Raw genomic sequence first — 25,436 nt, forward strand, 5'->3', positions numbered from 1 at the left:
TTCTAATATAGTTTTTATCAGTTTTCTTATGACAAATATGAGATTATCATAATTTATTCTAAAATGTCATTGGCATTTTTGTAACATACTATAAATTTCATTGATAATGTCAAAATAAAACTGAAAATATCCTGTTTTTATCTCGCATTCTTTCAATTGGTCTATCACATTTCATATAATCATTGATGAAGATGTCATTGGTTTCATTTCTTTGCTACCCAGAAATATGACTTGATTTCTTATTTGTTAAAGTGAGTAGGCATTACTTTTGATATTTAAAATATTTCTTGTTAGGGACCATATTGCTTTTTTGGAGTTTTCTAGATGAATTTTGTCTGTTAGTGCACAACAAACTGACAAAAAAAAAAAAAAAAAAAAAACATTCAAAACACAAAAATAACGTAATGCTAAAAGTCTTAAAATAAATGAAACGCCTCATCTCGCAAACAAAGGCTGTTCCAGAGAACAGAGGCAGTTGGACTGTGAAAGAATCTTTGGCATCTACTGCTCTTGTTAAACTTAACTAGGAATTGTGAAGTTACTGATTTTTTTTCAATTAAGTAATTTGGTAAAAATTTGTATAAATATTGGATTACTGATAATTTATCAGTAACTTGCATTTTCAACAAAAAGTTATTAAAATTTACATTTTTAAAAATGTAATTAAAAACAGTAAATATTAATAAAAAAAAATTATTGTACATAAAACATGGCAAAAAAATTGAAAGGAAAAATTATCATATAAATTATTTCAAAACAAATAAACTTAAAATAAGGATAACACAAACATGCATAACTCAGCATAAACTTATTTAGTATCCTTTTTATTAAAATGAGTGCAGAGGAAAAACAACTTATCGAGGCTGTGCTCCCCTAAATGCGACTTAATTTTTGTACAAATTACTCCAGCAGTGGAAAAAAACTCATATTCAACACTTGTTGCTCAATGTTAGGTAATCAAAAGTGATTTTTAAAGATTTTCCACGTATTTTTTGCATCTCTTAAAAATATGTAATTTCTTTTTTAATGACTAAAGTTTTTTGCGCTTCTTTACTCATGAGTTGGAACTTCAGTTTTTTCTTTATCACCATTTGAAGTTTTTCTTTCATTGATAGTTTAGCTAATGTTGAAGAATCTGAAGATGCAGCAGCATCCTCAGACATGGAATTTCCAGTTCCTTCAATTGAATTTTCTGTACTTTTATTTTTTAGATATCTTTCCACAAGTCTACAATTATCATTAGTGCATATTCATCAAACCTCCATGGAGTCAAGTGACTTATTACTGGAGGTCCCACTATTACACATATACTTCATCATATTGTACCTTTTAACATTCCAATCACCCATCTACTCTATGCACTTCATACTGTCCTTATACAGCTTCCATGAATTACTTTGTTTTTCCCCACACACATCATCCACATTAATCTGGCAGCAATCCCCTTAATAACTTGTCTCAATTGCATCCCCTCTTCTCCTCCTATTTGCTAGTCTGTACAATTTGCATTTCATCAGTCTGCCTTCATACTCAACATTCCAGAGACCACTAAGTCAATCGTTTCTGGACCTTTTCCAATATTTCCTCATCCTTTTGAAAAACAGGTGACCAAATCTGTGCATAATATTGCATATTGGCCTAATCAAAGCCTTACAGTGGAACCATTGCATCCTCACTTTTACATGTTGATGTCCTCTGCATCATTCTTTAATCTGCTGTAAATATGTATACACTGCTTGGAAAGCAGTCAACGGACATCCCCATGGGAAAGCTGCATCATGCTATGTAATGAAGCATGTGTTTGGAGCGTATGAATTAAAGGAATATGATACTCCCAAGTCAGTGCAATTGTGTCCAGGTTGAAATGGCTGAGAGAAGGAAACTGACAGAGTTTGAAAGAGGCATTGTGATAGGATGCCATGTTGCAGGCTTGTCTGTTAGATTAAACAGTTAACAAATTGGGCCATCCCAGGTCAACAATCAGTATAGAGATGGAAGTGCAATGAGTTTAGATTTTTTCAATATTTGACACAGTATATAAATAGCTGATGCTACTTGCACCTCTCTGAACAATCAGAACATAGAATCTTTGAATATAATTTTGTCATTACATACAGTGTCAGAATACTCAGATACTTTATTGAAATCAAATTGGGAGGAACCTTTTTGTCTCAGGGTATATTAGAAACAAATATTTAAGACAAATTCTGTATTTGGTTGGTATAATAATAATAAAAGCCAGTGTGTGTATATTATTAACTTAATACTGGAATGAAAATGAATCTGTATAGTAAGGGGAAAAAATCTTAAAACCTCATAGTGTATGGCTGCAACCAAAACAGTTATAAATCAGGTTTGGCTGTCCACAAGAGTAAAGCAAAGCATAACATTAGCCAGCCTGGTGTTGGCTGAGTTGTTGCTCTAAATACAGCATATTTACAGCAAAAGAAGAGTGAGAAATCGGAAGTTTATTTTCCACTTGGTTAGACTATAATAAATTTAGTTTAATCCTTTATCTAAGTGTAAGCAAACAAAGTTTGCGCCTAAAGTATCTTCAGGACTGAGGCAACTTGTAGTAAAAGTGGACCAAGCTCTCATCACTCCTTGGTCCACTTTTACTACAAGTTGTCTCAGTCCTGAAGATACTTCAGGTTCCAACTTTGTTTGCTTACACTTGGATAAAGGATTAAACTAAATTTATTAAAGAGTGAGAAAGTTAAGATAGTGAGTCTGTTGCCGCAGTCTGACAGGTAGAGCTGAGAAGGAGAGTCATAATAGCGAATGACTCAATGCATAGGCCATGCAGAGGGAATCATGTGGAATTCGTGTATGTGTGGAATGAGTTTCATGAGCAAAAGGACTTATACTAGAAGCATGGTTTGCATCTGAATGGATCTGGTGTTTTCAGAGTCTGGAAAAGATGTTGTGGAATGAAGTAAAAGTGGATGTGCAAAGTCAGGGAAACTAGACTTTCTTTGGGGGGGGGGAGAGAAGCTGTTGAGTGGATATGCAATTATTAGTAAGGCAAATGCTGCTTGAATTGAGTGTAAGAATGTGCATAAAGCATATGGGAGATGGATATAGGGTTGATGAGGTGTATAAAAAGGTGTTTGATGGAGAGATATCAGAGTAGAAATTCAGGAGTAGAATCCAGAAGACCTGTGACTTGGGATCTGATAGGAACTGTTCAGTTGTTTGCTGATGATGCAAAATTGGGTTGAGCAAAAGTTAATATAGATGTTAAAATTTCAGGATGATTTTGATAGACTGACAGTCTGGACAAAGGAGAATAGCTGTCAGTTTAATGTGGCAAAGTGTAAGATTATGCATTTTAGGGCAAAAAGATTACCAGCTGTACTACATTGATGGAACTGTACTCCAGGAAATTGAAGCCAGAGATTTGGAGTGTTAGTGGATAGGGAGTTAAAGCTTAGAGGGCATATAGCAAAAGTGCCTAAAGCAGCTCGTTGGATTACTTGGTTACTGAAGAATATTTTGATGAGCAGAGATAAGCAGTTTATTATTTCTCTCTATCAAGCCTTAATAAGACACCATCTTGATGGTGTCTTATTAAGGTTGGTGATGAGGAAGGGGTGGAAAGGATCCAGATATGAGTGACCAAGATGGTAGCAGGTCTATGGAATGAACCTTACAAGAACAGGAAGATTTGTGGGTTACAGAAATTGGTTCACAGGTGGATAAGGGTGATATGATTGAGACATACAAATTACTGAGGCGTTTTTACAAGATTAATACAGAGGAAATTTTTCAGAACAGGTCTGATGGTGGGAGAATTAGGGTCCATCCTTTGAAACTGACCAAGAGTATAGTTAGCAAAGGTGTTAGAATACGATATTTTGCTTGGAGAGTGGTGAATGCTGCTTGAATTGAGTGGAATAGGTTGCTAGTCTGTTGTTGGTACCATGACTGAATGAGTTCAAAGTGTGATGGACACTGCACAAATATTGGGTAGCACTTGGCATGATGTTTAGGGCCTCTTTTGATGAGTAGGGATTCCATGGAGTAGCCTGTAATAATATAGCTTTTATATCTGATAATAGAACCTTCTTTGTCCTTAATAAGATAGATAGTATGAACAAAGCTTGATATACTCCTTGATAAGACAGTGGAGACTTTCTTTATTATTGACTAAGAAGGTGGAGAATTTTTGTTCACAAGTTTATAGCAGTTGGAATTTTTTTTAACTAGTCTCATTATCCTTTTATAAACAGATTTTGTGTAGGGGATAGAAATCATTTTCTCTTCAGATGGAAGAGTGGAACTATCTGCTTATCTCTTGTTAAGTTTGTTGCAGATTGAATCCATTTAAGCACATTTTTGATGCTCTGAGTGATAATACTTAGCTTCTCTGGCAATCTGCTTTAGTAAATCCAGTAGTACAGTGGCCCTTCAGAGGATATAGGAACATTGAGTCATCATACAAGAGGATTTTAACTCAGGAACATTCCACTGTGGAAGACTGCCATACACATTACAGAAAAATCAAATTATTTTAAACGACACCCTGTGTGTTATGGTATAATGTATGTTAAAATATGTTGTAAACAAAGGTTTTATAAGAAGTATAGCCTATTACTCTATGAACATGTTGTCACTAGTACTGTCAGATTACCCTGTTGCACCATTTTACTTTCTGCATAGTGTTACATATTGTTTGACATTTGTAAATGGTGGCAGCATTTGCTAGTAAAGTGTTGGTTACTTTTCACTACCACCAAGTGTTATTAACGTAAGTAGTCAGTCCTTGTTAAAAGTTTTTTCACTTGGTTATACTATAAATTAAAGATGCCAGGAAATTATATTCTTGGTTTAATCCTTTATCTGAGTATAAGCAAAGTTCGTGCATGAAGTATCTTCACAACTGGGCTACTTGTATATAGTTTCAAAACCGGCCTACTTGTATATATTCTTAATGAGAAGACCTCAATACTGGTCAAAACTAGTCTGGGTAGTGACCCTTCCATAATGCATAGCATTATACACTCTTAAAGGATGTGTGCTTTGTATTATGGGATTCTAAGGCAACTAATGCGAAGTCATTAGCCTCTATATATATGAGGTATTTCTGAAAAGTAAGGTGACACATCTTTCTTAATGGTTGAAAGGGAATGAGATAAAACACAGTGAACAGTTAGCCCCATTAATAACATTCAAAAGGACTGCCATTGCAGTGTGGCACTATTGTCACCTCACAGCTAATTCCAGCTTCAAGATGGCACTTCCATGAAAGTATGGTCCAAAACAGGTGTCTGTGAAGTTATTTGGTTTTTTGCAAGCAAAAGGGATTTGACCAAGTGACATTCACCAGGTTGCTGTGTGGTGAAAAGGTGATGTCAAAGAATGCAGGTGTGTTTTTGGTGCAATAAATTTAAAGTGGATGATGTTGAGGATCTACATCGGGCAGGCAAGCCGTCATCAAGCAAGACAGAAGACAATAGTTTGCACATTAAGGGCATTGTTCTTGAAGACCACAAGTAAAATTGCATGAAATTGCAAAAGTGGGGAACTTAGTAAGCCCACCGCTTACAAAATTGTTCATGATGTCCTTGGCTTTCAAAAAGTGTGCTACTGGCTGCCTCTCAACAATTCTCAGAGAAGCACAAGGCAAAACCGATGGGGGATGTGTCTGGAGAATCTGTTGTGATACAGTGACAAAGGTGAGGATTTTCTCGCTCACCTAGTCATAGGAAATGAAACCTGGGTTCATTACTTTACCTTGGAGAGCAAACAAGACTCATGACCTGGAAACATCGATAATCTCCTGTGTGCAAAAAATTCAAAACTGTTCCCACTGTCCAAAAACTCATGTCCACAGTATTTTTGGATCAACAAGGTGTTCTGTTGGTGGACTTTTGCAAAAGGTAGGAATAATCAATGCAGACCTTTACTGTGTAATGTTGAACAAACCAAAAGCCAATATTTGATGTAAATGACCGGAACTCCTGACAAGCAGTGTGATTTTGGTGCACGACAATGCTATTCCACACATACTGGGCACACCACTCATGAGTAGTTGCACTGTAATTGTTGGGAAACTGCTGCATTTGCCATATACCTAGACCTTTGTACTTCCATTTGCTCGGCCACCTCAAGAAGCACCTTTATGGAAGGCATTTCACTACGTATGAAATTCATCAAGTGGTGTGGTGTTGGTTACTGGGTGTGGGCATGGACTTCTTCAGTATACTTGTATTGATAAACTGATATGTCATTGGGAAAATGCATCAATAAATTTGGAGACTCATTTTGTAAAGTAGTGCATGTTCACTTATTTTTTGGTGTATAATTTCAACTTCCTCTTATTAAACATCCTCAAGAAGAAAAAAGTGTTGCCTTACTTTTCTGAAACTCCTCGTACAAGTAAGACTGGTCGTGAAGATACTTTGCATGTAAACTTTGTTTGCTTACACTTGGATAAAGGATTAAACCAAGAATATCATTTCTTGGGATCTTTTAATTTATAGCCGGTCCTTGATTTACAACAGGGTTCTGTTCCGACAATCCTGTCAAAAGGATAGCAAATCAGAAACCACTATATGAACCATAAGGACATATTACCAATCACACATGCCTGAATGCTAAACTGTGTAGGTTTGTTTTTGTTATATTTTTAACTAATTTTACTCTTGCAGTAATAACAAGGAAATTTAATTAGTCGTTAAAATTCAACTTATGCCTACTAGTTTCATGCACCTCAAAGAACTGGTGGCTTCATCAGAGCTTAATGAACGTCAAAAATATATATAGATAACAAAGTTGTCCAAACACTGAAAAACCATTACCAGAAAAATTCATGCTATGAAATAAATGTATAGGTATCTGTTAGGAGACCTCAGGAGGCTGTAATCCTTACATGCATTAACTTCACTAACAATCATCTTCACTTGTTAACTGAAAGTGACTACTGATGTTAGCAAATTTGAATTCCATTATAAAAGATTTAATAAGGAGTTTCCAATATCAATTTTTATTTAGTGATTCACATGAACAGATGACCACAACTGATGCATTCAGAAGTCTGGAATAAAAATTTTCATCTAAATATATGGATGATTCAAATGCCCTAATCAACAGTATTATTGGCCAGATCAGAGCCTTTTTTTGAGATCTGCAACATGTTATTTTTATCACCTCAAATCCTTGGCTTGTCCATCCTATGTATACTAAACAAAAATGCAGAATTTATATACTCCTTAGTATTTGTAGAAGAATGCTAGCTTTAGGAGACCTCAGGAGGCTTCAGGCATTCGAATTTAAATTCAAATAGCGTTTCGAATTTAAATTCTTAAATCTGGGCCTTTTTCCTGCAAACCTGGTAGAGAACAATTGTTTCACTAATCTTTCCTCTCCCATTCTGTTTAAGTGACCATATCACCTCAGATTAGCTCTGATAACACATTCCTGGATGCTGACAATGTCAAGTTCTTTCCTAATATCCTTGTTTTTAATATGATATTGCTATTGATGCAATCTGTTCATGCCCCTAATATTTCTCAGTACTTTCATATCTGCAGTCTCCAGTCTTTTGTCAAGTGTTTTACTTCTGATTCAGCTCTCAGATCCAAAAGTTAAAATTGGCTTGAATACTGTGCAATTTAGTGTTTTGGCTAATTTTTTTCTTATTACATATAAACTTATTCAGTTGACTTCCTACCATACCAGCTTTGTTGATTCTGTTGTCTATTTCCATATTTAACTTACCATCTTCGCTAAAAATTGTGCCTACATAGCTGAAATGTTTTACTTGTTCCACAGGTTCTCCATTCACAACACAGTTGACATTTTCAATGATTCTGCCTATTTTCATTGTCTTTCTCTGATTTTATTGCTGACCTTCATACCATATCTATTACAACAGTTATTCACTTTAGTCAGGGAATCTTGCAGACTTGTAGTGGATTTATATAGAAGCATAACATCATCTGCATAAAGCAAAGAGCTGAGATTAACATCTTAAATTTTGATATCAGGTTTAATACCACTTTCCTTCATAATGTGATCCATATAGATAATAAATAACAGAGGGGATAATGTACATCCTTGTCTGACACCAAATTTAATATTAAACCACCTTCCTGAACTTCTTTCAATTCTAACTGCTGACTTACAACTCAAATAAAGACTAAGTATTGCTTGATATAATGCCCCATTGACAACATATAACTAGCGTTTCGACTAGCTTCTCTCTTGGCACTTGTGCCTTTTCCAGATCTATAAAACTTAAATACAGATCTTTGTTATATTCCCATGATTTCTCAACTATCTGTCATAAAGTGAAAATCTGATCCTGACAGCCTCTATTTGGCCTGAATCCAGCTTGTTCTTCACCAAGCTTTTTTTCCACAATTCTTCTCAACCGTTTCTCAAGTATACTTGCATAGATCTTAACAGGAACACTCAGTAGAGAAATACCTCTGTAATTCTCACATTCAGTTTTATTTCCCTTTTTATATATGAGTACTATGAGAGGTCTGCTCCAATCATCCGAAGTTTGTCTCTCTGTCCAGGCCTTCTGAACTATGCAGTGCAGCCACTGTAAGACCTTTATACTTCCATACTTCAGCATTTCTGATCTGATTACCTGGGCGATTGCCAGCAGTCTGAGGACCTCTGTGAGAAAAGGGTATATGTAGAACTACAAGGGGGATGATTATGAAGAGCTCAGGAGACAGCTTGTGGGTGTAACATGGAATGAGGAGTTAGCTGGAAAAGAGATCAATCCAGCTTGGGGGATTTTCAAAAACTATCTAATAGATGCAATGTCTAAATATATTCCAAGGGTGAGAAGGTTAAAATAAAGTAGGTGTGAGATGGATGAATAAAGAGATTAAGCATGTGATACAGAGAAAGAGGGCATTGTGGAGGCAGCATAAGCAAAGTGGAAATAACCAATTCTATGAGGTTTACAAAGACCAGGCAAGGAAGGTGACTTGGTTGGTGGGGGTAGCTAAAGAGAGGTATGAACAGCAGTTAGCTAATGAAGCCAAAAAGAATCGTAAGGAGTTCTTTTGATATGTAGCCAGCAAAAGAAAGAATGATTATGGAAGGATGACATTGATTGGAGAAAATGGTATAAAGACAGCTGTTGTAGAATGTGTGGTGGAGATACTTAATGAGCAGTTCATACAGGTCTTTCAATCTTGTGAATGTGACTTCCTGGAGAGATTGAGAGCAGTAGATGATGGTGAGGAGAGACTAAGTGAGCATGAGGTGTATGGGGAGTTGAGTAAACTAGATGTTAATAAGCCTGTAAGACTTGATAATATATCGCCACGTATTCTGAAGGAACGTGTCAAGGATATGACACCTGTCTTCACATATTTTTTTAATATGAGTCTTGCACTCGGTCAAGTCCATAAGGAGGGCAAGATTGTGCCACTTCATAAAGGAGGTGATCGAACTCGAGCATTAAACTATAGGCCTATCTGTGTGTCAGGTGTTGTGGTAAGTTGTTGAAGCTTGTGAGAACTAGCATCCAGAGTTGGGCTGACAACAATGGTATCATCTTTGATGGACAGCATGGATTTGCTAAAGGGAGGTCATGTTTTAGTAATCTACTTACTTATTACAATAAAGTGACTGCTTATTTCATTTAGCAGTTTTTCGAAGTAATTCATCCATACTTCAGGGATATCTTTTTCTCCTGTTTTCATGTCACCTTTATCATCTCTAATTCCTTTTACAGCACTCTTTCCTCCATTTCTGAGCTGCTTCAACAACCTCCAGAATATCTCGCTGCCACCTTGATATTTATTTTCTGTGTTCTTACCAAAATCCTCATGACTTTTGCTTAGCTAGTTTTACAGTGTTTAGCTTTCTTACATTTGCCTCTGTATTCTCGAAGAGCACAAGCTGTCTTATTTGCCAGGAACTTTTGATATACTTTCTTCTTTTCTTTCACTGCATCTTTAACTTCCCGTGTCCACCATGGAGTTCTGATTTTTCTATCCTTACAGACAACCTCACCACATGCCTCTCTGGCTGAATCAATCAGTGTTTTCTTCAGGGCTTGCCACTGAATCTCCAAGGTTTGGTTACTGTTCTCAAACTTTCATTTTTTCTTCAATCATGTTTATGTATTTTAGTCTACAGTTCACATCTGAGAGCTGCTCAACTTTTATTCACTTTAAAACTTTCTTACATGTTTTTCTTTTCAATATTAAAAAATGAAATTCAATGTTATCCTACTCAGGACTAAATGGTGATCACTTCCAATTTCAAATCCTCTGGTGTCCTGCATCAGGGAGAAAACATCACTATCAACAATAACATAGTCAACTTTTCTTATTCCTTGCCTCTTCTCTCCATGTGAATTTGTGCACATTTTTATGTTGGAACATGGTGTTAGTAATAACCAGCCCATGTCCTGAGCAGAAATCCAACAGATATTTGCCATTATTATTAGCTTTGCTCTTTTCTCCAAATTTTTCCAATATATTTTTGTATGTCTGATAATCATTTTCTACTCTGCTATTTAGATCCCCAACAAGGACCACTTTTTCTTTTTTCATTATATCATAATTCTAGTAGCAAGGCTTATATGTTGGTCATACATAACTGGTAATTAGTTTACAGAATTAACAACGCATATAAAGTATATTAATTAAATATGACTTTAATGAATAACTTCTATATTTCGGCAACGTCACGTTGCCATCTTCAGGAACATAAAGATATGGTATGTGCATGCAGGCACTAACAAAAGCAAATGAGGAAGAAAGCAAAAAATTGATATTGTTCCTAAAGTCCTAATGGTGCCCTCTGGCGGGCTAATTTGGTTGTCTTGGCAGTTGGGCTGAAGTTCTCATAATGTAAGTCTTCCAAATTTGGGGTAGTTTCATGAAAACAAATTTGTTGAGGTTAGGAACGTTTTTTTAGAGCTGATGAAGATTCCTTGAATAATCTTTCGTATTTAAACTTGCTGTGGTGTATTATTTTTGTTTTCTTCCAAAGAATTCTATGGTGGGTATCTAAGGCATGGTCTGCCAGCCCAGAGCGGCTGTACTGGTGAAACCGGATGTAGTCTTTGTGTTCTGATATCCTGATATTTGTTGTTCTGCCTGTTTGGCCAAAGTAGGACAATTTGCAGCTGCAAGGGACCTGGTATACACCAGGTAGGTCTAGGGGAAGTAGTTTAATAACTTCTATATTTCGGCAACGTCACTTCCCCTAAAACAAAAATAATACACCGCAGCAAGTTTAAATACGAAAGATTATTCAAGGAATCTTCATCAGCTCTAAAAAACGTTCCTAACTTCAACAAATTTGGGTTCATGAAACTACCCCAAATTTGGGAGACTTACATTATGAGAACTCCAGCCCAACTGCCAAGACAACCAAATTAGCCAGCCAGAGGGCACCATTAGGACTTTAGGAACAATATCAGTTTCTTGCTTTCTTCCTCATTTGCTTTTGTTAGTGCCTGCGTGCACATACCATATCTTTATGTTCCTGAAGATGGCAACGTGACATTGCCGAATTATAGAAGTTATTCATTAAAGTCATCTTTAATCGATATACTTTATATGCGTTGTTAATTCCGTAAACTAATTACCAGTTCATTGTATCAGTTGCTTTCTCTAAAGCCTCAAAAAAATTCTTCCACTTCTACCTTTAGTAGAACTTTCTGTGGGATCATAGGCACAAATAAGTCTTATTGTCCAGTTTCCCATTCTCATATTTGCCCACATCACTACTTGAGGCTGCCTGCCATTCAAGAAGATGATCCTCGTATTTAGTGTTGAATACTATGGCTACTCCTTCTTTTCCTTTATTTTCATTCCTGAATATAACATTTTGTATTTATGGCTCAGAAAAATCTCACCAGTTTTTGCCTTTTTTTGTTTCAGTCACCCCTATTATGTTGATCTGGTACTTATCCAATTCCTTAGCTGGCTCCATTTCTTTACCATTCAGGTTTCTTATATTGATAGTACCGATGTTGAGTTGGGGTGGGTTTTAGGATTTGTTCCAGTAGCTGACTTTTTGCTGTTTGGCCTGGTTTGCTGGCAAAAACAACGGGGGGGTCTTGTTTGACTGGGCGACGCCCTAGCCGGCATGAAATTTTGTCATGTTGTACCATCATTCTATATTTTAGTTTAAGCATAAGAATACAATTTGGTCAGCTGAATTCGAAATTGCCAGCCCATCCTCATTCGTTCAGTATCCAGGTAGATACCTAACAGGATGCACCACGAGAAGGTGAGGATTGGACATTAGGTCAGAAACCCTGGTTTTCTTCATTCCTTTAAAGGCTATGTGGATGTCTCCTCTCAGTTATATAGCCTCGATCCCTTAAGCACCTCACACTCAAAAGTGCATACATTTATTAAGGCTGCATACTGTATTGGTGGACCCATGCTTCAGGAAGTGGATGAGATTTGGAGTGATGGTTGATGGTGAACTAGAGTTAAGAGGGCACATTGTAGGTGTTGCAGGGACTGTGCATTTTATTGCTGCTATGGTAAGAAGCACATCAAGTAGGAATAAGGTGGTGGTGCTACTGCATAAGGCATTGGTCAGACCTTGTGGATCATTCTGCTTGATTTGGTCACCTAGTTTTTACTGTGATGTAAAAACACGAGATAATCCAGAAACAAATGACCACAGTAATTCAGACCTCTGGAATATATATTGCAATTTAGTGGCTAGGAGGAAAAGAGCTGATAATAAATAAATCGGCCAACTCCTTTTATTCCCTTATAGGGATTAGTCCAGGCCGTGGACAGCAGAGCTTTTTCCACCAGTTGATCTGGGGGTTTTCATCCTGTAAGGAGGCAAACCAGCCCCATGAACACACAGGCTACAGTTATAGGATATAGTACGGCAAGGAAGGCAATGGGAAACCATCTTGCTCATAATCATTTTCCTAGCATGGTAGCATATAGCTACCCCTACTAGCCGTATGACTGAGGGAATAAAATAGTTAGTACTATTTGAATAAACACTTGCAGAGTACTTAATGTGGATTTAAAAAAAAAAAAACTAGATGCCATTTTGTATTAAGAGTTTCAATTAAAAAAATGTTACAAAGGTACTGAAAGACATAACTGTTGTAATCAGGGATGGATTAAAAATAAAACAATGAGCTTGATGCTTACAGATACAGGTTTGTTAATGAAGGGAAAAAAAAAACTCCTCTCTTGCACTGCAAAACATACAAACTTGAATTTAAGAGATAGATACCATAAAGAGTTATGGCAGCATTCATTTGTGAAGATGATTCATGGAAAGCAGTTTGCAAAAGGTTGGATAAAATATACAGGTGAAAAGAACATGTGAACCATAAAATAAACCAAAATTTCTGGTGGTAATTGCATTTTAGGCAATATAACTTATTCCACTTTTTCAAGAGAAGACAGAAAAACTGCATTGTATTGGTGGTACTTGAATGCATTATATTGTTTGAGCTGGAAAAGGAACATACGTTACCTTTTTAGTATAGTATGTTTTAATATTTTGCTGAGCACAGCTCTTTTTGGATATGCATGTTGATAAGCTTTGTATAAATGTTTGCTTTGAGGTGGCAGATGAATTTTATCATGTTGTGAGACTGTCCTGTTCATTGGAGGCGTATAAGTTCCATGTTTGGCCTCTGAATTGAACTTTTATGGGTGTGGGATTCACTTTAAAAAAAAAAAAAAAACAGATTGGATTTTTAATTTTATGGAGGATGGTGGAAGAGGACATCCATTGAAGTTAAGAATGAATAGTTAGAGCTAGATTTTTTTCTCATAGCATGAGTTATAGATTTTGTGCCTATAGCATGTGCTATAGGTTTTTTGGCCTTTTGTGTATGGATCAGCCATTAAAAAAAAAAAAAAAATACACACACACACATGCAGATAACCCTCGTATAACATGGTACTTATACAACACGGTTTCGGTATAACACGGTCGGTCTACATATTGTAGTAACACTTGTTGAACGCAGTACTTATACAATGCGGTTTCGGTATAACACGGTCGGTCTACATATTGTAGTAACACTTGTTGAACGCAGTACTTATACAACGCGGTTTCGATATAAGATGGTCTACAAATTGTAGTAACCCTTTATCTTTTCATATATTTTTCATCGCACGACTTAAAAATCAAATTTTATCTTCGTTAAATTTGCGTCTGCCTGTATCGTGCATGTAGTTATAAGTAGTGAATTTATATTACGGGAAATATCCTTTAGCACACATGTACATCAATTGTTTACCTTATAAAGATTTTCTATGTGATCTGTTTATTTTGAAAATTGTCTTCGTTTTCTGCCAGGAAAGCGCATTAAAAATCATAAGTGCGTTAATCTCAAGCACTTTATTTTTTGGTGAGTTGCATACAATATGTAGTGCTTCTTTTTATGTTAAAAAAAATTATTTTTATAGTAATGGTCACTTAGAGCGCTTTTGTGATATATGCGTTTGTTAATAGGGATAAACCCACCTACTGCAAACTGCCAAGGTAACAAACGAACAAGACTGAAGATACATTCGGTTTTGATCAGCACATGAGACTCAACCTTTGCAAACTTCTTCATAAGTGCTCCAATCTGTTCAATAGTGAATTAATTGATGGGGAAATAGATTTAAATGAGGAAGAACTGGTACAATTAATAGATGACGTCTAAAGTTCTGCCAAAGATTCTGATTGTGATGAATCCATTAAAGAATTCAATTTAAAGAAATTAGCAGAAGGATTGGACTTGGCAAGAAAGTTATTTTATGGATCATGATCTCTCAATGGAGCGCTCCGGAAAATTCACAAGACAATTGGATATTTGCTTAGCTCCGTATTATGAACTGAGTAAAAAAAAATTGCAGCAAAGTGGTAAACAAGGTCTTATTACTGACTTCTTGATAACTAAACCAGCCGAAGTATGCAATGAGAATTATACTAATGATGTCCAAAAGATTTCAAGTGATGACAACGTTCGGCCACTCGTAAATCTTTTAGGTCTACAAAACATCTACAAAATGTTAGTTTTGAAGAGAGTGCAGACGATTAAAATATACACTATATTTTATTTTGCCGAAAACATTTGTGTTATGTGCAATGAAGTTTACGTACAATTTATAATTTTTTATAATTTTATACTATGTATTTGTTTCATAGTTTGTTTTCTTAACTTACATGAATTACCTGAATTAAATAAAAAAATATTTTTATTGTATATGTCATTGTTTATATAATCTTAAAAAAAAAAAATTTTTTTCGGAACCTAATCCTACTTTTTCTATGTGATCTGAGTCTCACATAACGTGATTTATATAATGCTGCATTTTTGTGGAACGTAACATCCACGTTATATGAGGGTTAGGTTGTGGAATGGATTGCCTTTGGCTTTGGAGGTGGTGAGCATAGGTAATGTGAATGAATTGAAGAAAAAGTATGATAGCTGATGTGGGTGATATGTGCCTCCATCAGTAAGTCTAACTTTCTGGAGGACTCTAGTAGTAATAATAATAAAAATTTATGTGTTAATCATCACAAACAGTCCAACATGTTTATTTGTGTATAAGAATTAAATAGCTTTTGTTATTCAACATTTGGTGTTGAATAACAAAAAGCACTCCTTTCACAAAATGCACTCAGTTAAGGAGTTGAATGATTGCAAAAAACATCTTGGGGGGGTGGTAACATAAACATTAATTAGATATAATCTAAATTTTTATACTTTTAGAAAGTGTTTATTAAATTGCATTTCTTGGTCACTTATTTGTTCTCATTTCTTCCAAGGCAGGTTCTGGAAATTTGGGATATCTTGTAGGAGCAATTATTGATGGAAGTGGCTTGATAGGAGATGTAGAAATTAAACAAAGATTACTATGCCATGGTTATCACATGTATGCGTTTCCTCCAGTAGATAATGCCGTGGTCACTACATTTCCATACCTAAATCCTTTCTCTACTATGGTAGCTGTGGCTAGAGTATATCCAAAATTAAAAAGATATATTAGTGTGAGTATTATTATATGTTGACTCTTAGTGTATTTTGAATTATAGTTCCCTATTAAGAAATGGTAGGTCTGATTCTTGGTTCTATATACTGCATATTTTATGTACACTAATCCTTCAAATCAAACAAGGATGTTTACATTTCAAAGAACACTTTTAGTTGTACCGAACATAAACCTGAATGAAGCGTTTGTGGCCCTTTAAGAAATACTTTCCAAGCATGTTATAGTATAGCTATCTGAGAGTAAAGTTAGTTTTTAATAATTTTAATATGTAATATTAATCTTTTTTCTATATTTTTCTCAAAACATCTTTAAGTATGAAACATTTAAAAACAATAATTATTTCTAATTATGAGATTTAAGAAAGCTAAATAATATTAGTAAACTTAAAACATACCTTTTAGGTTTAGTAATATGAGATGGTGCCAGTGGTTGGGTGTACTCTGAGCTCAACTACTGGTGATGATTAAGGGTATAGACTAGCTGCCTATGAATTCCCAGAAGTTAGGAATAAAAGGCATTACAAATCTGTGTATAAATTTAAAATAGTATAATATTTAATATAGTAAAATAGTATAAACATAATATACTAGCTTTTTTAACCTCCTAAAAGCTAATCATTTGACCATTATGAAGGCAGACCACAGTTGTAATCCTGCTGTAGACTAATAGCTGGTACTCAAATAACAGACCACAGTTATTCAGAATGTTCGAATTTTTCACACAGACTGCAGGTGATTTCATTCTGATTCAGTAATCAGTATACAGTAATATCCTGGTTAGTGTCCAGGATACCTTCCCAACACACGAAACACTAACCCAAACAGCATAAAATGGTGTCATTATAACATATTTTATTAGATATATGAAAATACAAATACAGTAGAACAATAATGAACTTTTCTTGAGTATAACTTTATGAAAGTCACTGATTATACTATATTTGAGATGAGGGACCAGACTGCCTTTAGCAAATTCAGAAGATATACACTCTTCTGCAGTTACTCCCTGTTTCATTGCTTATATGAATGATGTAGTGTTGGTAGGTGCAGAAGCACTTGTCTTGTCTGCATTTTCCAAACAATATGTGCAGCAACTGATGTATTCCTACAAAGCATACTAAAGAATAGTAGCAATGGAGTAATGGCTTCTTTCTCTTAGGAGTTACTAAGCATGAGCACTGTTCTATACTATAACAAAACAGCACTAAATTGGATAGTGTTATGCTGGGTTATTGTTAAACTTATTTTTTTTTTTTTTTTTGCATTTTGGCAGGTCTATTTTGACATATGACATTTTAAAAGCTCAAGTGCATGTTTAAGTGGTCACCAGTAAATGCTGCTTTCTTCACATAATTTGAGAAATAGTTCTGTATATCATGAAAACAGGAACAGTTCCCAAATCAGTAAGAAGAATGATAACATTAAGTGTACATAATAAAACAATTTCATTCTGAGCCTTCATATTTTGAAAAATTGTTGCAGAAAATAAATGCTATTTTTTCATCAGTTCATGCCTAAATTTGCTGTATTTAAAATATCTATTAAAAAAAAGGAAATGAAAGTGTGCTGAAATATCATTCAGCTGATGTTTTTGTTGATTCTTATCTAAGAGATGCAAACTGCAGTGAGTTATTTCATAATATGGACCATGAAGAAAAGTTATTAAGGATGTTTGGTCTGCAAAATACTGTGCATGTGGGGGAGAGGAGTGGATTTATTCTTCCATTTAAAGTCTAAAAGATATACTGAGAAATAATCCATGATGCAGAGTATTATAATAGTTCATATTGCATATATGTATAAAAAAAGTCATTGCACTTTACCCATAATGCATATATATGAAGCAAACAAAAAAAATTGTTCCGATCTAGAACAACAAATAAAATGAGAATATAACAAGAATTCATTTTATTTGAGAGACATTGCTGTGTTGTGGACCAGCCAGTAGCCTCTACCATATTGAGAGTTAGAAAAATATTACATAATCTTGCTTCAAAAATTTAGTCCTGATGACTTCCACAATGCTAATGAAATGGAGTTATTTTATACAGCCACTGTTTGGTCAAAGAAGTAATGAATTATGTAATGCTGCTCAAGTATGTTAAAAACTGGTAAATGAAAGCTGTTGGGAAAAAAAGGCTAGGCTTTGATGCTTTAAAGGGATTTGAATGAAGACTACTAGTGCAGTATCATGCCAACAAAAATGCATGAGTGACATCTGAATTTTTTTAAGAATTGGTTTATATGGGGACAGAATTACAATGGAAATCAAAAAATGTTACTGGTTCTGGACCGCTGTTAAGCAGGTTCGTGCAAAAGTTCATATGTAGAAGTAGTACAGGTTGTAGATGATAGTTGGAGAGGAATAAGCAACAAGACCATTCAAAACTGTTTTGCTCGCTTTGGTTTAAAGCATTCAATTATAGTCATGCCAAATATAGCTGATAGTGAAAATTACATCTTGAATAGATCTGAATAATCGGAAACTATGAAGAGTTTGCATCAGTTGACAATCTGCAATATTATAATGAAAATGAAGATTTTGAGGATGAAATTGAGGAAATTGTAACCAAGTATCAATGGATATTAGAACAACAAGAAAGTGATGAGCTTGAATGAGTGACTACCCAGGTTGCTAGAAAATTTATTGCTGGATTATGATTGTTTCATGCAAGAATGCAATGAAGATACTTGTACCGTGTCTGTTCAATTACAGTGTGTGTGTGAGGGGGGAGAATGCTACACTTGATCAGTTCAAAAATTGTAACTGATTGAATGTAGCCAAGTATCAATGGTAATTAGAACAAGAAAGTGATGAGCTTGAATGAGTGACTACCCAGGATGCTAGAAAATTTGTTGCTGGATTATGATTGTTTCATCCAGGAATGCGACGAAGGCAGTGATATATGTGTACTAGATACTTGTACCGTGTCTGTTCAATTAGTGTGTGTGGGGGGGGGGGGAGAGAATGCTACACTTGATCAGTTCCAAAATTGTCTTAACTACTAAAAATTGCATATGTATTTAATATGTATACAAATGAAATTATTTTTATGGCTAATATATTTTACTTGGTTTTAATTAAATAAACAAGCAAAAAAAAATTGTTTAAACTTGTATTTGTCTTATGTATATATATCTTTTAAACTCTTTACATGCAGCTTTGTATAATTAGGACAGCCACTTAATTGGGCCAAATTATGCTATTTCTGATGTGGCCAAATTAACCAGAATCCATTATATTATAAATATCAAGATATTAAAAATAAAATCAAAATATAATTGATTTTTTTTTTAATAATGATAGTTGTATTTATTTTTCCTAAAAAATATGATTATTAAACAATTTACTTCAATATTAAAATTTATTAATTTAGTATTTTCTGATTCTCAGATCTTCATATATAAATTAGAAAATATTATTCAAGTTTGTTATTTAGGTGCTTATTAGGGGTGCTTAAGGGTCGAAGCTATATAACTGAGAGGAGACCTCCACATAGCCTTTAAAGTAATGTAGAGAACCGACCATCACTTCTGACCTAATGTTCAATCCTCACCTTCTCGTGGTGCACCCTGTTAGGTATCTACCTGGATACTGAACGAACGTGGGCTGGCAATTTGGGATTTAGCCGACCAAATTGTATTCTTATTAGCTTAAACTAAATTATAGAATGATGGTACAACATGACAGAGTTTCATGCTGGTTGGGGTGTCTGGTGGCTATGCGCTTCGCAACCATATGTCTGGGGAAGGAGTGTCCTAGGTTCGATTCCCGTCGGTGATGTGAGGAGCTGAAGGATCTTCCTCAGCCATAGCCAAGTTAGCCAGTCTTGGGTGTGGACAGCAGGGTTTTTTCCCCAGTTTATTCTGGGGTTTTTCATCCCGCAAAGCAGGCAAACTGGCCTTGAGAACTCAACATTACAGGCCGTAGGATACACCGGGGCATAAGGCTGACCACCTTATCCTGTAAACAGAGTGAGGTCCAATGATCAATGGACCCTCGACACCGCAAGGTAAAAGAGGGTATAAGGAAGATGAGAGGATGGTACAACATGACAGAGTTTCATGCTGGCTGGGTTGACGCCCGGTTAAACAAGGTCCCCATTGTTTTTGCCAGGGAACCAGGGCAAACAGCGGAAAGTCAGCTACTGGAACAAATCCTAAAACCCACCCCAATTCAACATCAAAGTTCAAGATCAGTATCAACATAAGAAGCCTGAATGGCAAAGAAATGGAGCCAGTTGAGTTATTGAATAAGTACCAGATCAACATAATAGGGGTGACTGAAACAAAAAAGGGAAAAAACTGGTGAGATCTTTCTGAGCAATAAATACAAAATGTTATATTCAGGCAAGGAAAAGGAGTAGCCATAGAATTCAACACTAAATACGAGGCTAATCTTCTTGAATGGCAGGCAGTCTCAAGTAGAGTGATGTGGGCAAATATGAGAATGGGGAATTGGACAATGAGACTTATTTGTGCCTGTGGTCCCACAGAAAGTTCTATTAAGGTAGAAGTGGAAGAATTTTTTGAGGCTTTAGAGAAAGCAACTGATACAATGAAAAAGGAAAAGTTGGTCCTTGTTGGAGATCTAAATAGCAGAGCAGAAAATAATTGTCAGACATACAAAAATATATTGGGAAAATTTAGAGAGAAGAGCAAAGCTAATAATAATGGCAAATACCTGTTGGATTTCTGCTCAAGACATGGACTGGTTATTATTAACACAATGTTCCAACATAAAAATGTGCACAAATTCATATGGAGAGAAGAGGCAAGGAATAAGAAAGTCTCATTGACTATGTTATTGTTGATAGTGATGTTTTCTCCCTGGTGCAGGACACCAGAGTATATAGAGAGGATTTTAAATTGGAAGTGATCACCATTTAGTCCTGAGTAGGATAAAATTGAATTTCATATTGGAAAGAAGAACATGTAAGAAAGTTTTAAAGTGAATAAAAGTTGAGCAGCTCTGAGATGTGAACTGTAGACTAAAATACACATCAAGGTTTGAAGGCGGGTCATAGTGGAATACCCTGTGAGATCAGGAGAATGTGATGGGTATGGGAATTCTGTGAACCTCAAAATGAGCCTCCTGGGAATGTGATCTGATAAATAGGCTCTTGAACCATGTGACAGATTGCTTCGTCCTGTGCATGAAATGGAATGTATTTTGCATGACACATCCTATGCAAATCCTGGGTGAACGGAACCAACACATTCTCAATGTCATGTTTGCTATTCAAGGTCATCGTTACACCACCCTCTTCAATGAAGTAGGGCCCAATTAGTATCATGGCCAGAAACCAAACACCATGACCTTCTCATTGCAAAGCGGTTTCTCTTGGAAAAAATCAGTTATTCAGAAACTAAGAAACATGTAGGTTCAGCTATTTACGTGACTGCTTAGGTGGAAATGTGCTTCATCCGAGAATCAGAACCAGGCATTATAGAGGGAGGACAGAGCCTCGTAGACATTGTTCAGCATGTGTGGTTTCTCTTGGACAAAATCAGTTATTCAGAAACCAAGAAATGTATAGGTTCAGCTATTTACATGACTGCTTAGGTGGAAATGTGCTTCATCTGAGAATCAGAACCAGGCATTATAGAGGGAGGACAGAGCCTCGTAGACATTGGTCAGCATGCGTGCACAGTATTCCTGCCGTTTAGTGTAATCCGTTGCTGTTAAATACTGACTCACCTGAATGACATATGAAAAGGCACCCAGTTCCTTAAGAATTCTCTGTAGTGACCCACCTCAGTATCCCAAGTTTTACTGCTGTTCGGTGTTAACTGAGTTTTGAAGGTTAACACTTGCTCCAGCACATGCCTGTGATTCTCATTTGTGCTAACAGTTTTTGTGCCCCCACCTCCCAGATATCCTTTGCATTGCGGCAGAACACTTCTGGTACATCAGAACCTCTCAATTAAGACAGTGATGACACTATTTCTTTCGGCACTCTTATGGAAACGAAGAATAAACTGCTCACAAACATGTTGTAGGTGGGGACCATTTGCTCTTCCAATGTCAGCACCATTGCTGCATGTAATCATGTAAACTCTACATGTGCTCTTCTATTAATTTGCATGCAGTTGAATGGCATATCTCATACTGCATGTACTGAAGGGAGTGTCAAAGTTTAGTATTCCCACCCCACTAAACCATATATGTCAGCCAGTGGTGGTTTTTAAGTTAAGATTTCAGACCTGATAAGGAAAGAACAGGGAATATGTTGATGGCAAAAGCTGACACACATGTTGCTATTATGAAGTGTGGATCTCTCTCTCTTTCTGAAAACTCCTTCTGTTCATGAATTTGTTGCTTTTCTTTCATCTCTTCCAACTCTTGTAACTTCATTTTGTCAATAGAAAATTATAGAGCATAATATGAAGTTTGATTATATGAACTATTTGTATAGTAAAATCAAAAATACCACAGGAAAGTGAATTTCTAAAACAATTACTAAACTTAGCGAGACAAATTTTTGGTTATCAGTATGAAGATTAGATTGGTTGTTTTCATTCAACAAACTATCCTTAAAAATGAAGCTGGAAAATAAATCCAAATTACCCACCTCTCCAACTAGTTACCATTCTGCTTATAGTGTGTGCTCTCTCTCTCTCTCTCTCTCTCTCTCTCTATATATATATATATATATATATACTGGATTATTACAATTTGTCTACATGCTTACAATGTTTTTTTTTTGTTGTTTTGGATATTAACCATTTTCAGTTATCTGACATCTGTTTTTCTTCTGTGGATCACATTAAGGTCATTTAATGGAAATTCCTCTGTGTGTGATAGTATAATTAATAATAAATTTTTGTTGTATTTAAGAAAATTATTTTAAATATTAGAGTGAGCTAATAGTAAAAACTTTTCTCCCCTTGTGTTTTTACTTTCAGAAAAGAAATTTGTGTGCTCATCCAATAATGGAAATTTACACTTCTAGCAAAATTATATTTGTAGCTCCCCTTTCAAAACAAGGTGATTTTTATATAAAAGAAGTACAGACAGAAAGTGAAGATGAAGAAGAAGAAAGAGAGGAAATTTGCAATGATTTTGAAATAAGCAAAAACTTTAAACCAGTATATTTTCCTATGCTATCTGTAAGTAAATGGAACAGTATACTATTGCCTACAAGTGAGAAATATAAACAAAGACTTCCTATTAACAATAGCCATCTATACCCATTATACAGGGTGTGACATATAGGAAATTTAAGTTCCTTTATTATTTTTATTTTACACTAGAAAAGAAGATTGCAAAATTCATTTATGAATTTATGCCTGAACTTCAGTGGCATCTAAACATTCCTCAGAAGGAAAACTTGATTCCTTATTTCTACAATATATCTGTTTGTTGTGTTCATGGTTAATGAGAGATGTTTTACTCCAACTTTCATTGAGATAATGCACCAGAAGAAAGGATGACAATTTATTGCATAACTTTCTTGTACAAAGCCTCTCGTAGGTCATGAACTGATTCTATAGGCAAAAAGTGTTAGATGACATTCACTTTAGTCTTATTGAAAAATTTGTTAAGAAGAATCTTTATAAATGGAAATTTCACTTTTTATGTGCAGATCTTAGCCATATTATTATAGCATTAATTGGATAGGGAAGGACTTCCATTATAATCAAAATTTTATAATGTAGTTTGATTTTAATGAATATAGAAATTTATATGAAATTATTTTCTATCTGAAGATAGACATGATTTATATGTCAAACTTTTATTTCCTATGCTACATAAATGAACAGAAAAAATAAATTCATAAGTTGATGAACTTGCTGCATAAGTGAGATATTACTTAATGGCAGAGTTGGTTTAGTATTGATTACAAAATATTAAGTTTAGTTTTTATAGTGAAGCTAGGTTAATCAGTTGGCTTGGAGTGGGAGGAATAAAAGAGAGAGAGAGGAAGATGAATATTACATTTCACAGTAGCAATTTTCGGGGCAAAATTATGATGGTTTGGGATTATACAGAATTTTTATTCAAGAGTGTAAAGATTTAGAAACAGCAGATCATTAGTTTTAGCTTTGTGTGTGAAAGAGAGGTCTTGTAAAACATTCCGAACATTCTTGCTTTAATTGTAATGAATATATAGTTGCAACCTTTAAATCTTGCAATTTTTCTTCCCCCCACCAAAAAAAAAGTGACAATATCCTTTTCTCTGTTTTATTTAAACCATCATCCCTCTATCAGTTTTCTAAATAGGTTATCTCACATAGCTAGCTAGATTAAGTCTTGAACCTTATATGGATCTTTTGCAATCAGCTTTCCAAGTTCATTCTTTGGGCTAGTTTCTTATTTTGCAGTTTTATGTCTTCTTTCACCACATCTAACTATGCCTTTCTTAGTAATCTCCTTCTCATGGAATCTGTTCCACCTACAATTTTGTTCATATTTTTTCTTCAGTGCTAACATTCTGTTTCATACATTGCAGTTGGCCTCTCACATTCTTATGAAACCTTTGTTCTCTTTGATTACATAGTATGCCACTGGCTTATCTCAACTTATCCGAACATCCTATCGGGTTGTAAATTCTGTTTATAACTTTACGATCAATTTTCCCTATTCCCTTGCACAATTGATCCCGTTGTACATAAATTGATGTTTCTTACCTATAGTGTGTTCTAACAAATTTAACTAAGTGCCAACTGTTTCTTCCTTCTCCCAATTTTGTAATGTAAATTAAAATATTCAGATTGAACTGCTAAACACATTATTTTTGTTTTATCATCATCATCATTCAAATTCCTGCCATGTACCCTCAAGGGGTGTACAGGATATGATACTACTACATGAAAAAAATTATATCATTACTAACTTTCTGTCTACAATTTTCCTCCACATCAGTCTGTTACTTGTCAAGACTCCAACATTATCAGATCTTAAATTTCTATCGTCTAAGGCACTTTGTACCGTATCAATCCATCTATATCTTGGTCTTCCTCTGGGTCATTTTCCTGCCAACCTGGCAGAGAACACTTGTTTTGCTAAACTTCGCAAATTCTGTTTAAGTGACCATACCACCTGAGATTAGCTCTGCTAACACATTCCTGGATGCTGACAATGTCAAGTTCTTTCCTAATATCCTCGTTTTTAATATATTGCCATTGATGCCATCTGTTCACGCCTCTAATCTTTCTCAGGACTCTCATATCTGCGGTCTCTAGTCTTTGGTCAAGTGTTTTACTTCTGACCCAGCTCTGAGATCCATAAGTTAAAACTGGTTTGAACACTGTCTTGTATATAGCTAATTTAGTGTTCCGACTAATTTCTCTCTTATTCCATATGAATTTATTCAATTGACTTCCCACCATACCAACTTTGCTGATTCTGTTATCTATTTCTATATTTAATTTACCATCTTCACTAAAAATCATTCCTAAGTAACTGAAATGTTTTACTTGTTCCACAGGTTCTCCATTCACAACAACACAGTTGACATTT

The 25,436-nt window shown here is 35.2% G+C and overlaps 2 protein-coding genes across 3 annotated transcripts in view; one reads left to right on the forward strand and one right to left on the reverse strand.

The window, feature by feature from the left end:
- The window catches only part of LOC150108405 (testis-expressed protein 264 homolog), a 53,000-nt gene that overhangs the window by 1,689 nt on the left and 25,875 nt on the right, over positions 1-25,436 (forward strand). Inside the window, exons 2-3 of one of the 2 annotated variants that reach the window (XM_090390753.1) lie at positions 15,748-15,969; positions 22,880-23,756. In XM_090390753.1, the coding sequence (XP_090246879.1) occupies positions 15,748-15,969; positions 22,880-23,182 (525 nt within the window). In that variant the 3' untranslated portion in view covers positions 23,183-23,756. Of the gene's footprint in view, positions 1-15,747; positions 15,970-22,879; positions 23,757-25,436 lie in introns of those variants that run through there. The other variant, XM_090390754.1, reaches the window with a different exon arrangement.
- The window catches only part of LOC150108406 (centrosomal protein of 83 kDa-like), a 300,734-nt gene continuing 291,692 nt past the window's right edge, over positions 16,395-25,436 (reverse strand). The window contains exon 13 of the mRNA XM_090390751.1: positions 16,395-16,455. Within this exon, the coding sequence (XP_090246877.1) occupies positions 16,435-16,455 (21 nt within the window). The 3' untranslated portion in view covers positions 16,395-16,434. The remainder of the gene's footprint in view (positions 16,456-25,436) is intronic.

Source organism: Typopeltis vanoorti, chromosome 3 (assembly GCF_054136105.1).
Source record: "Typopeltis vanoorti isolate ZY-2024b chromosome 3, IOZ_Tvanoo_1.0, whole genome shotgun sequence".
NCBI lineage: Eukaryota > Metazoa > Arthropoda > Arachnida > Uropygi > Thelyphonidae > Typopeltis > Typopeltis vanoorti.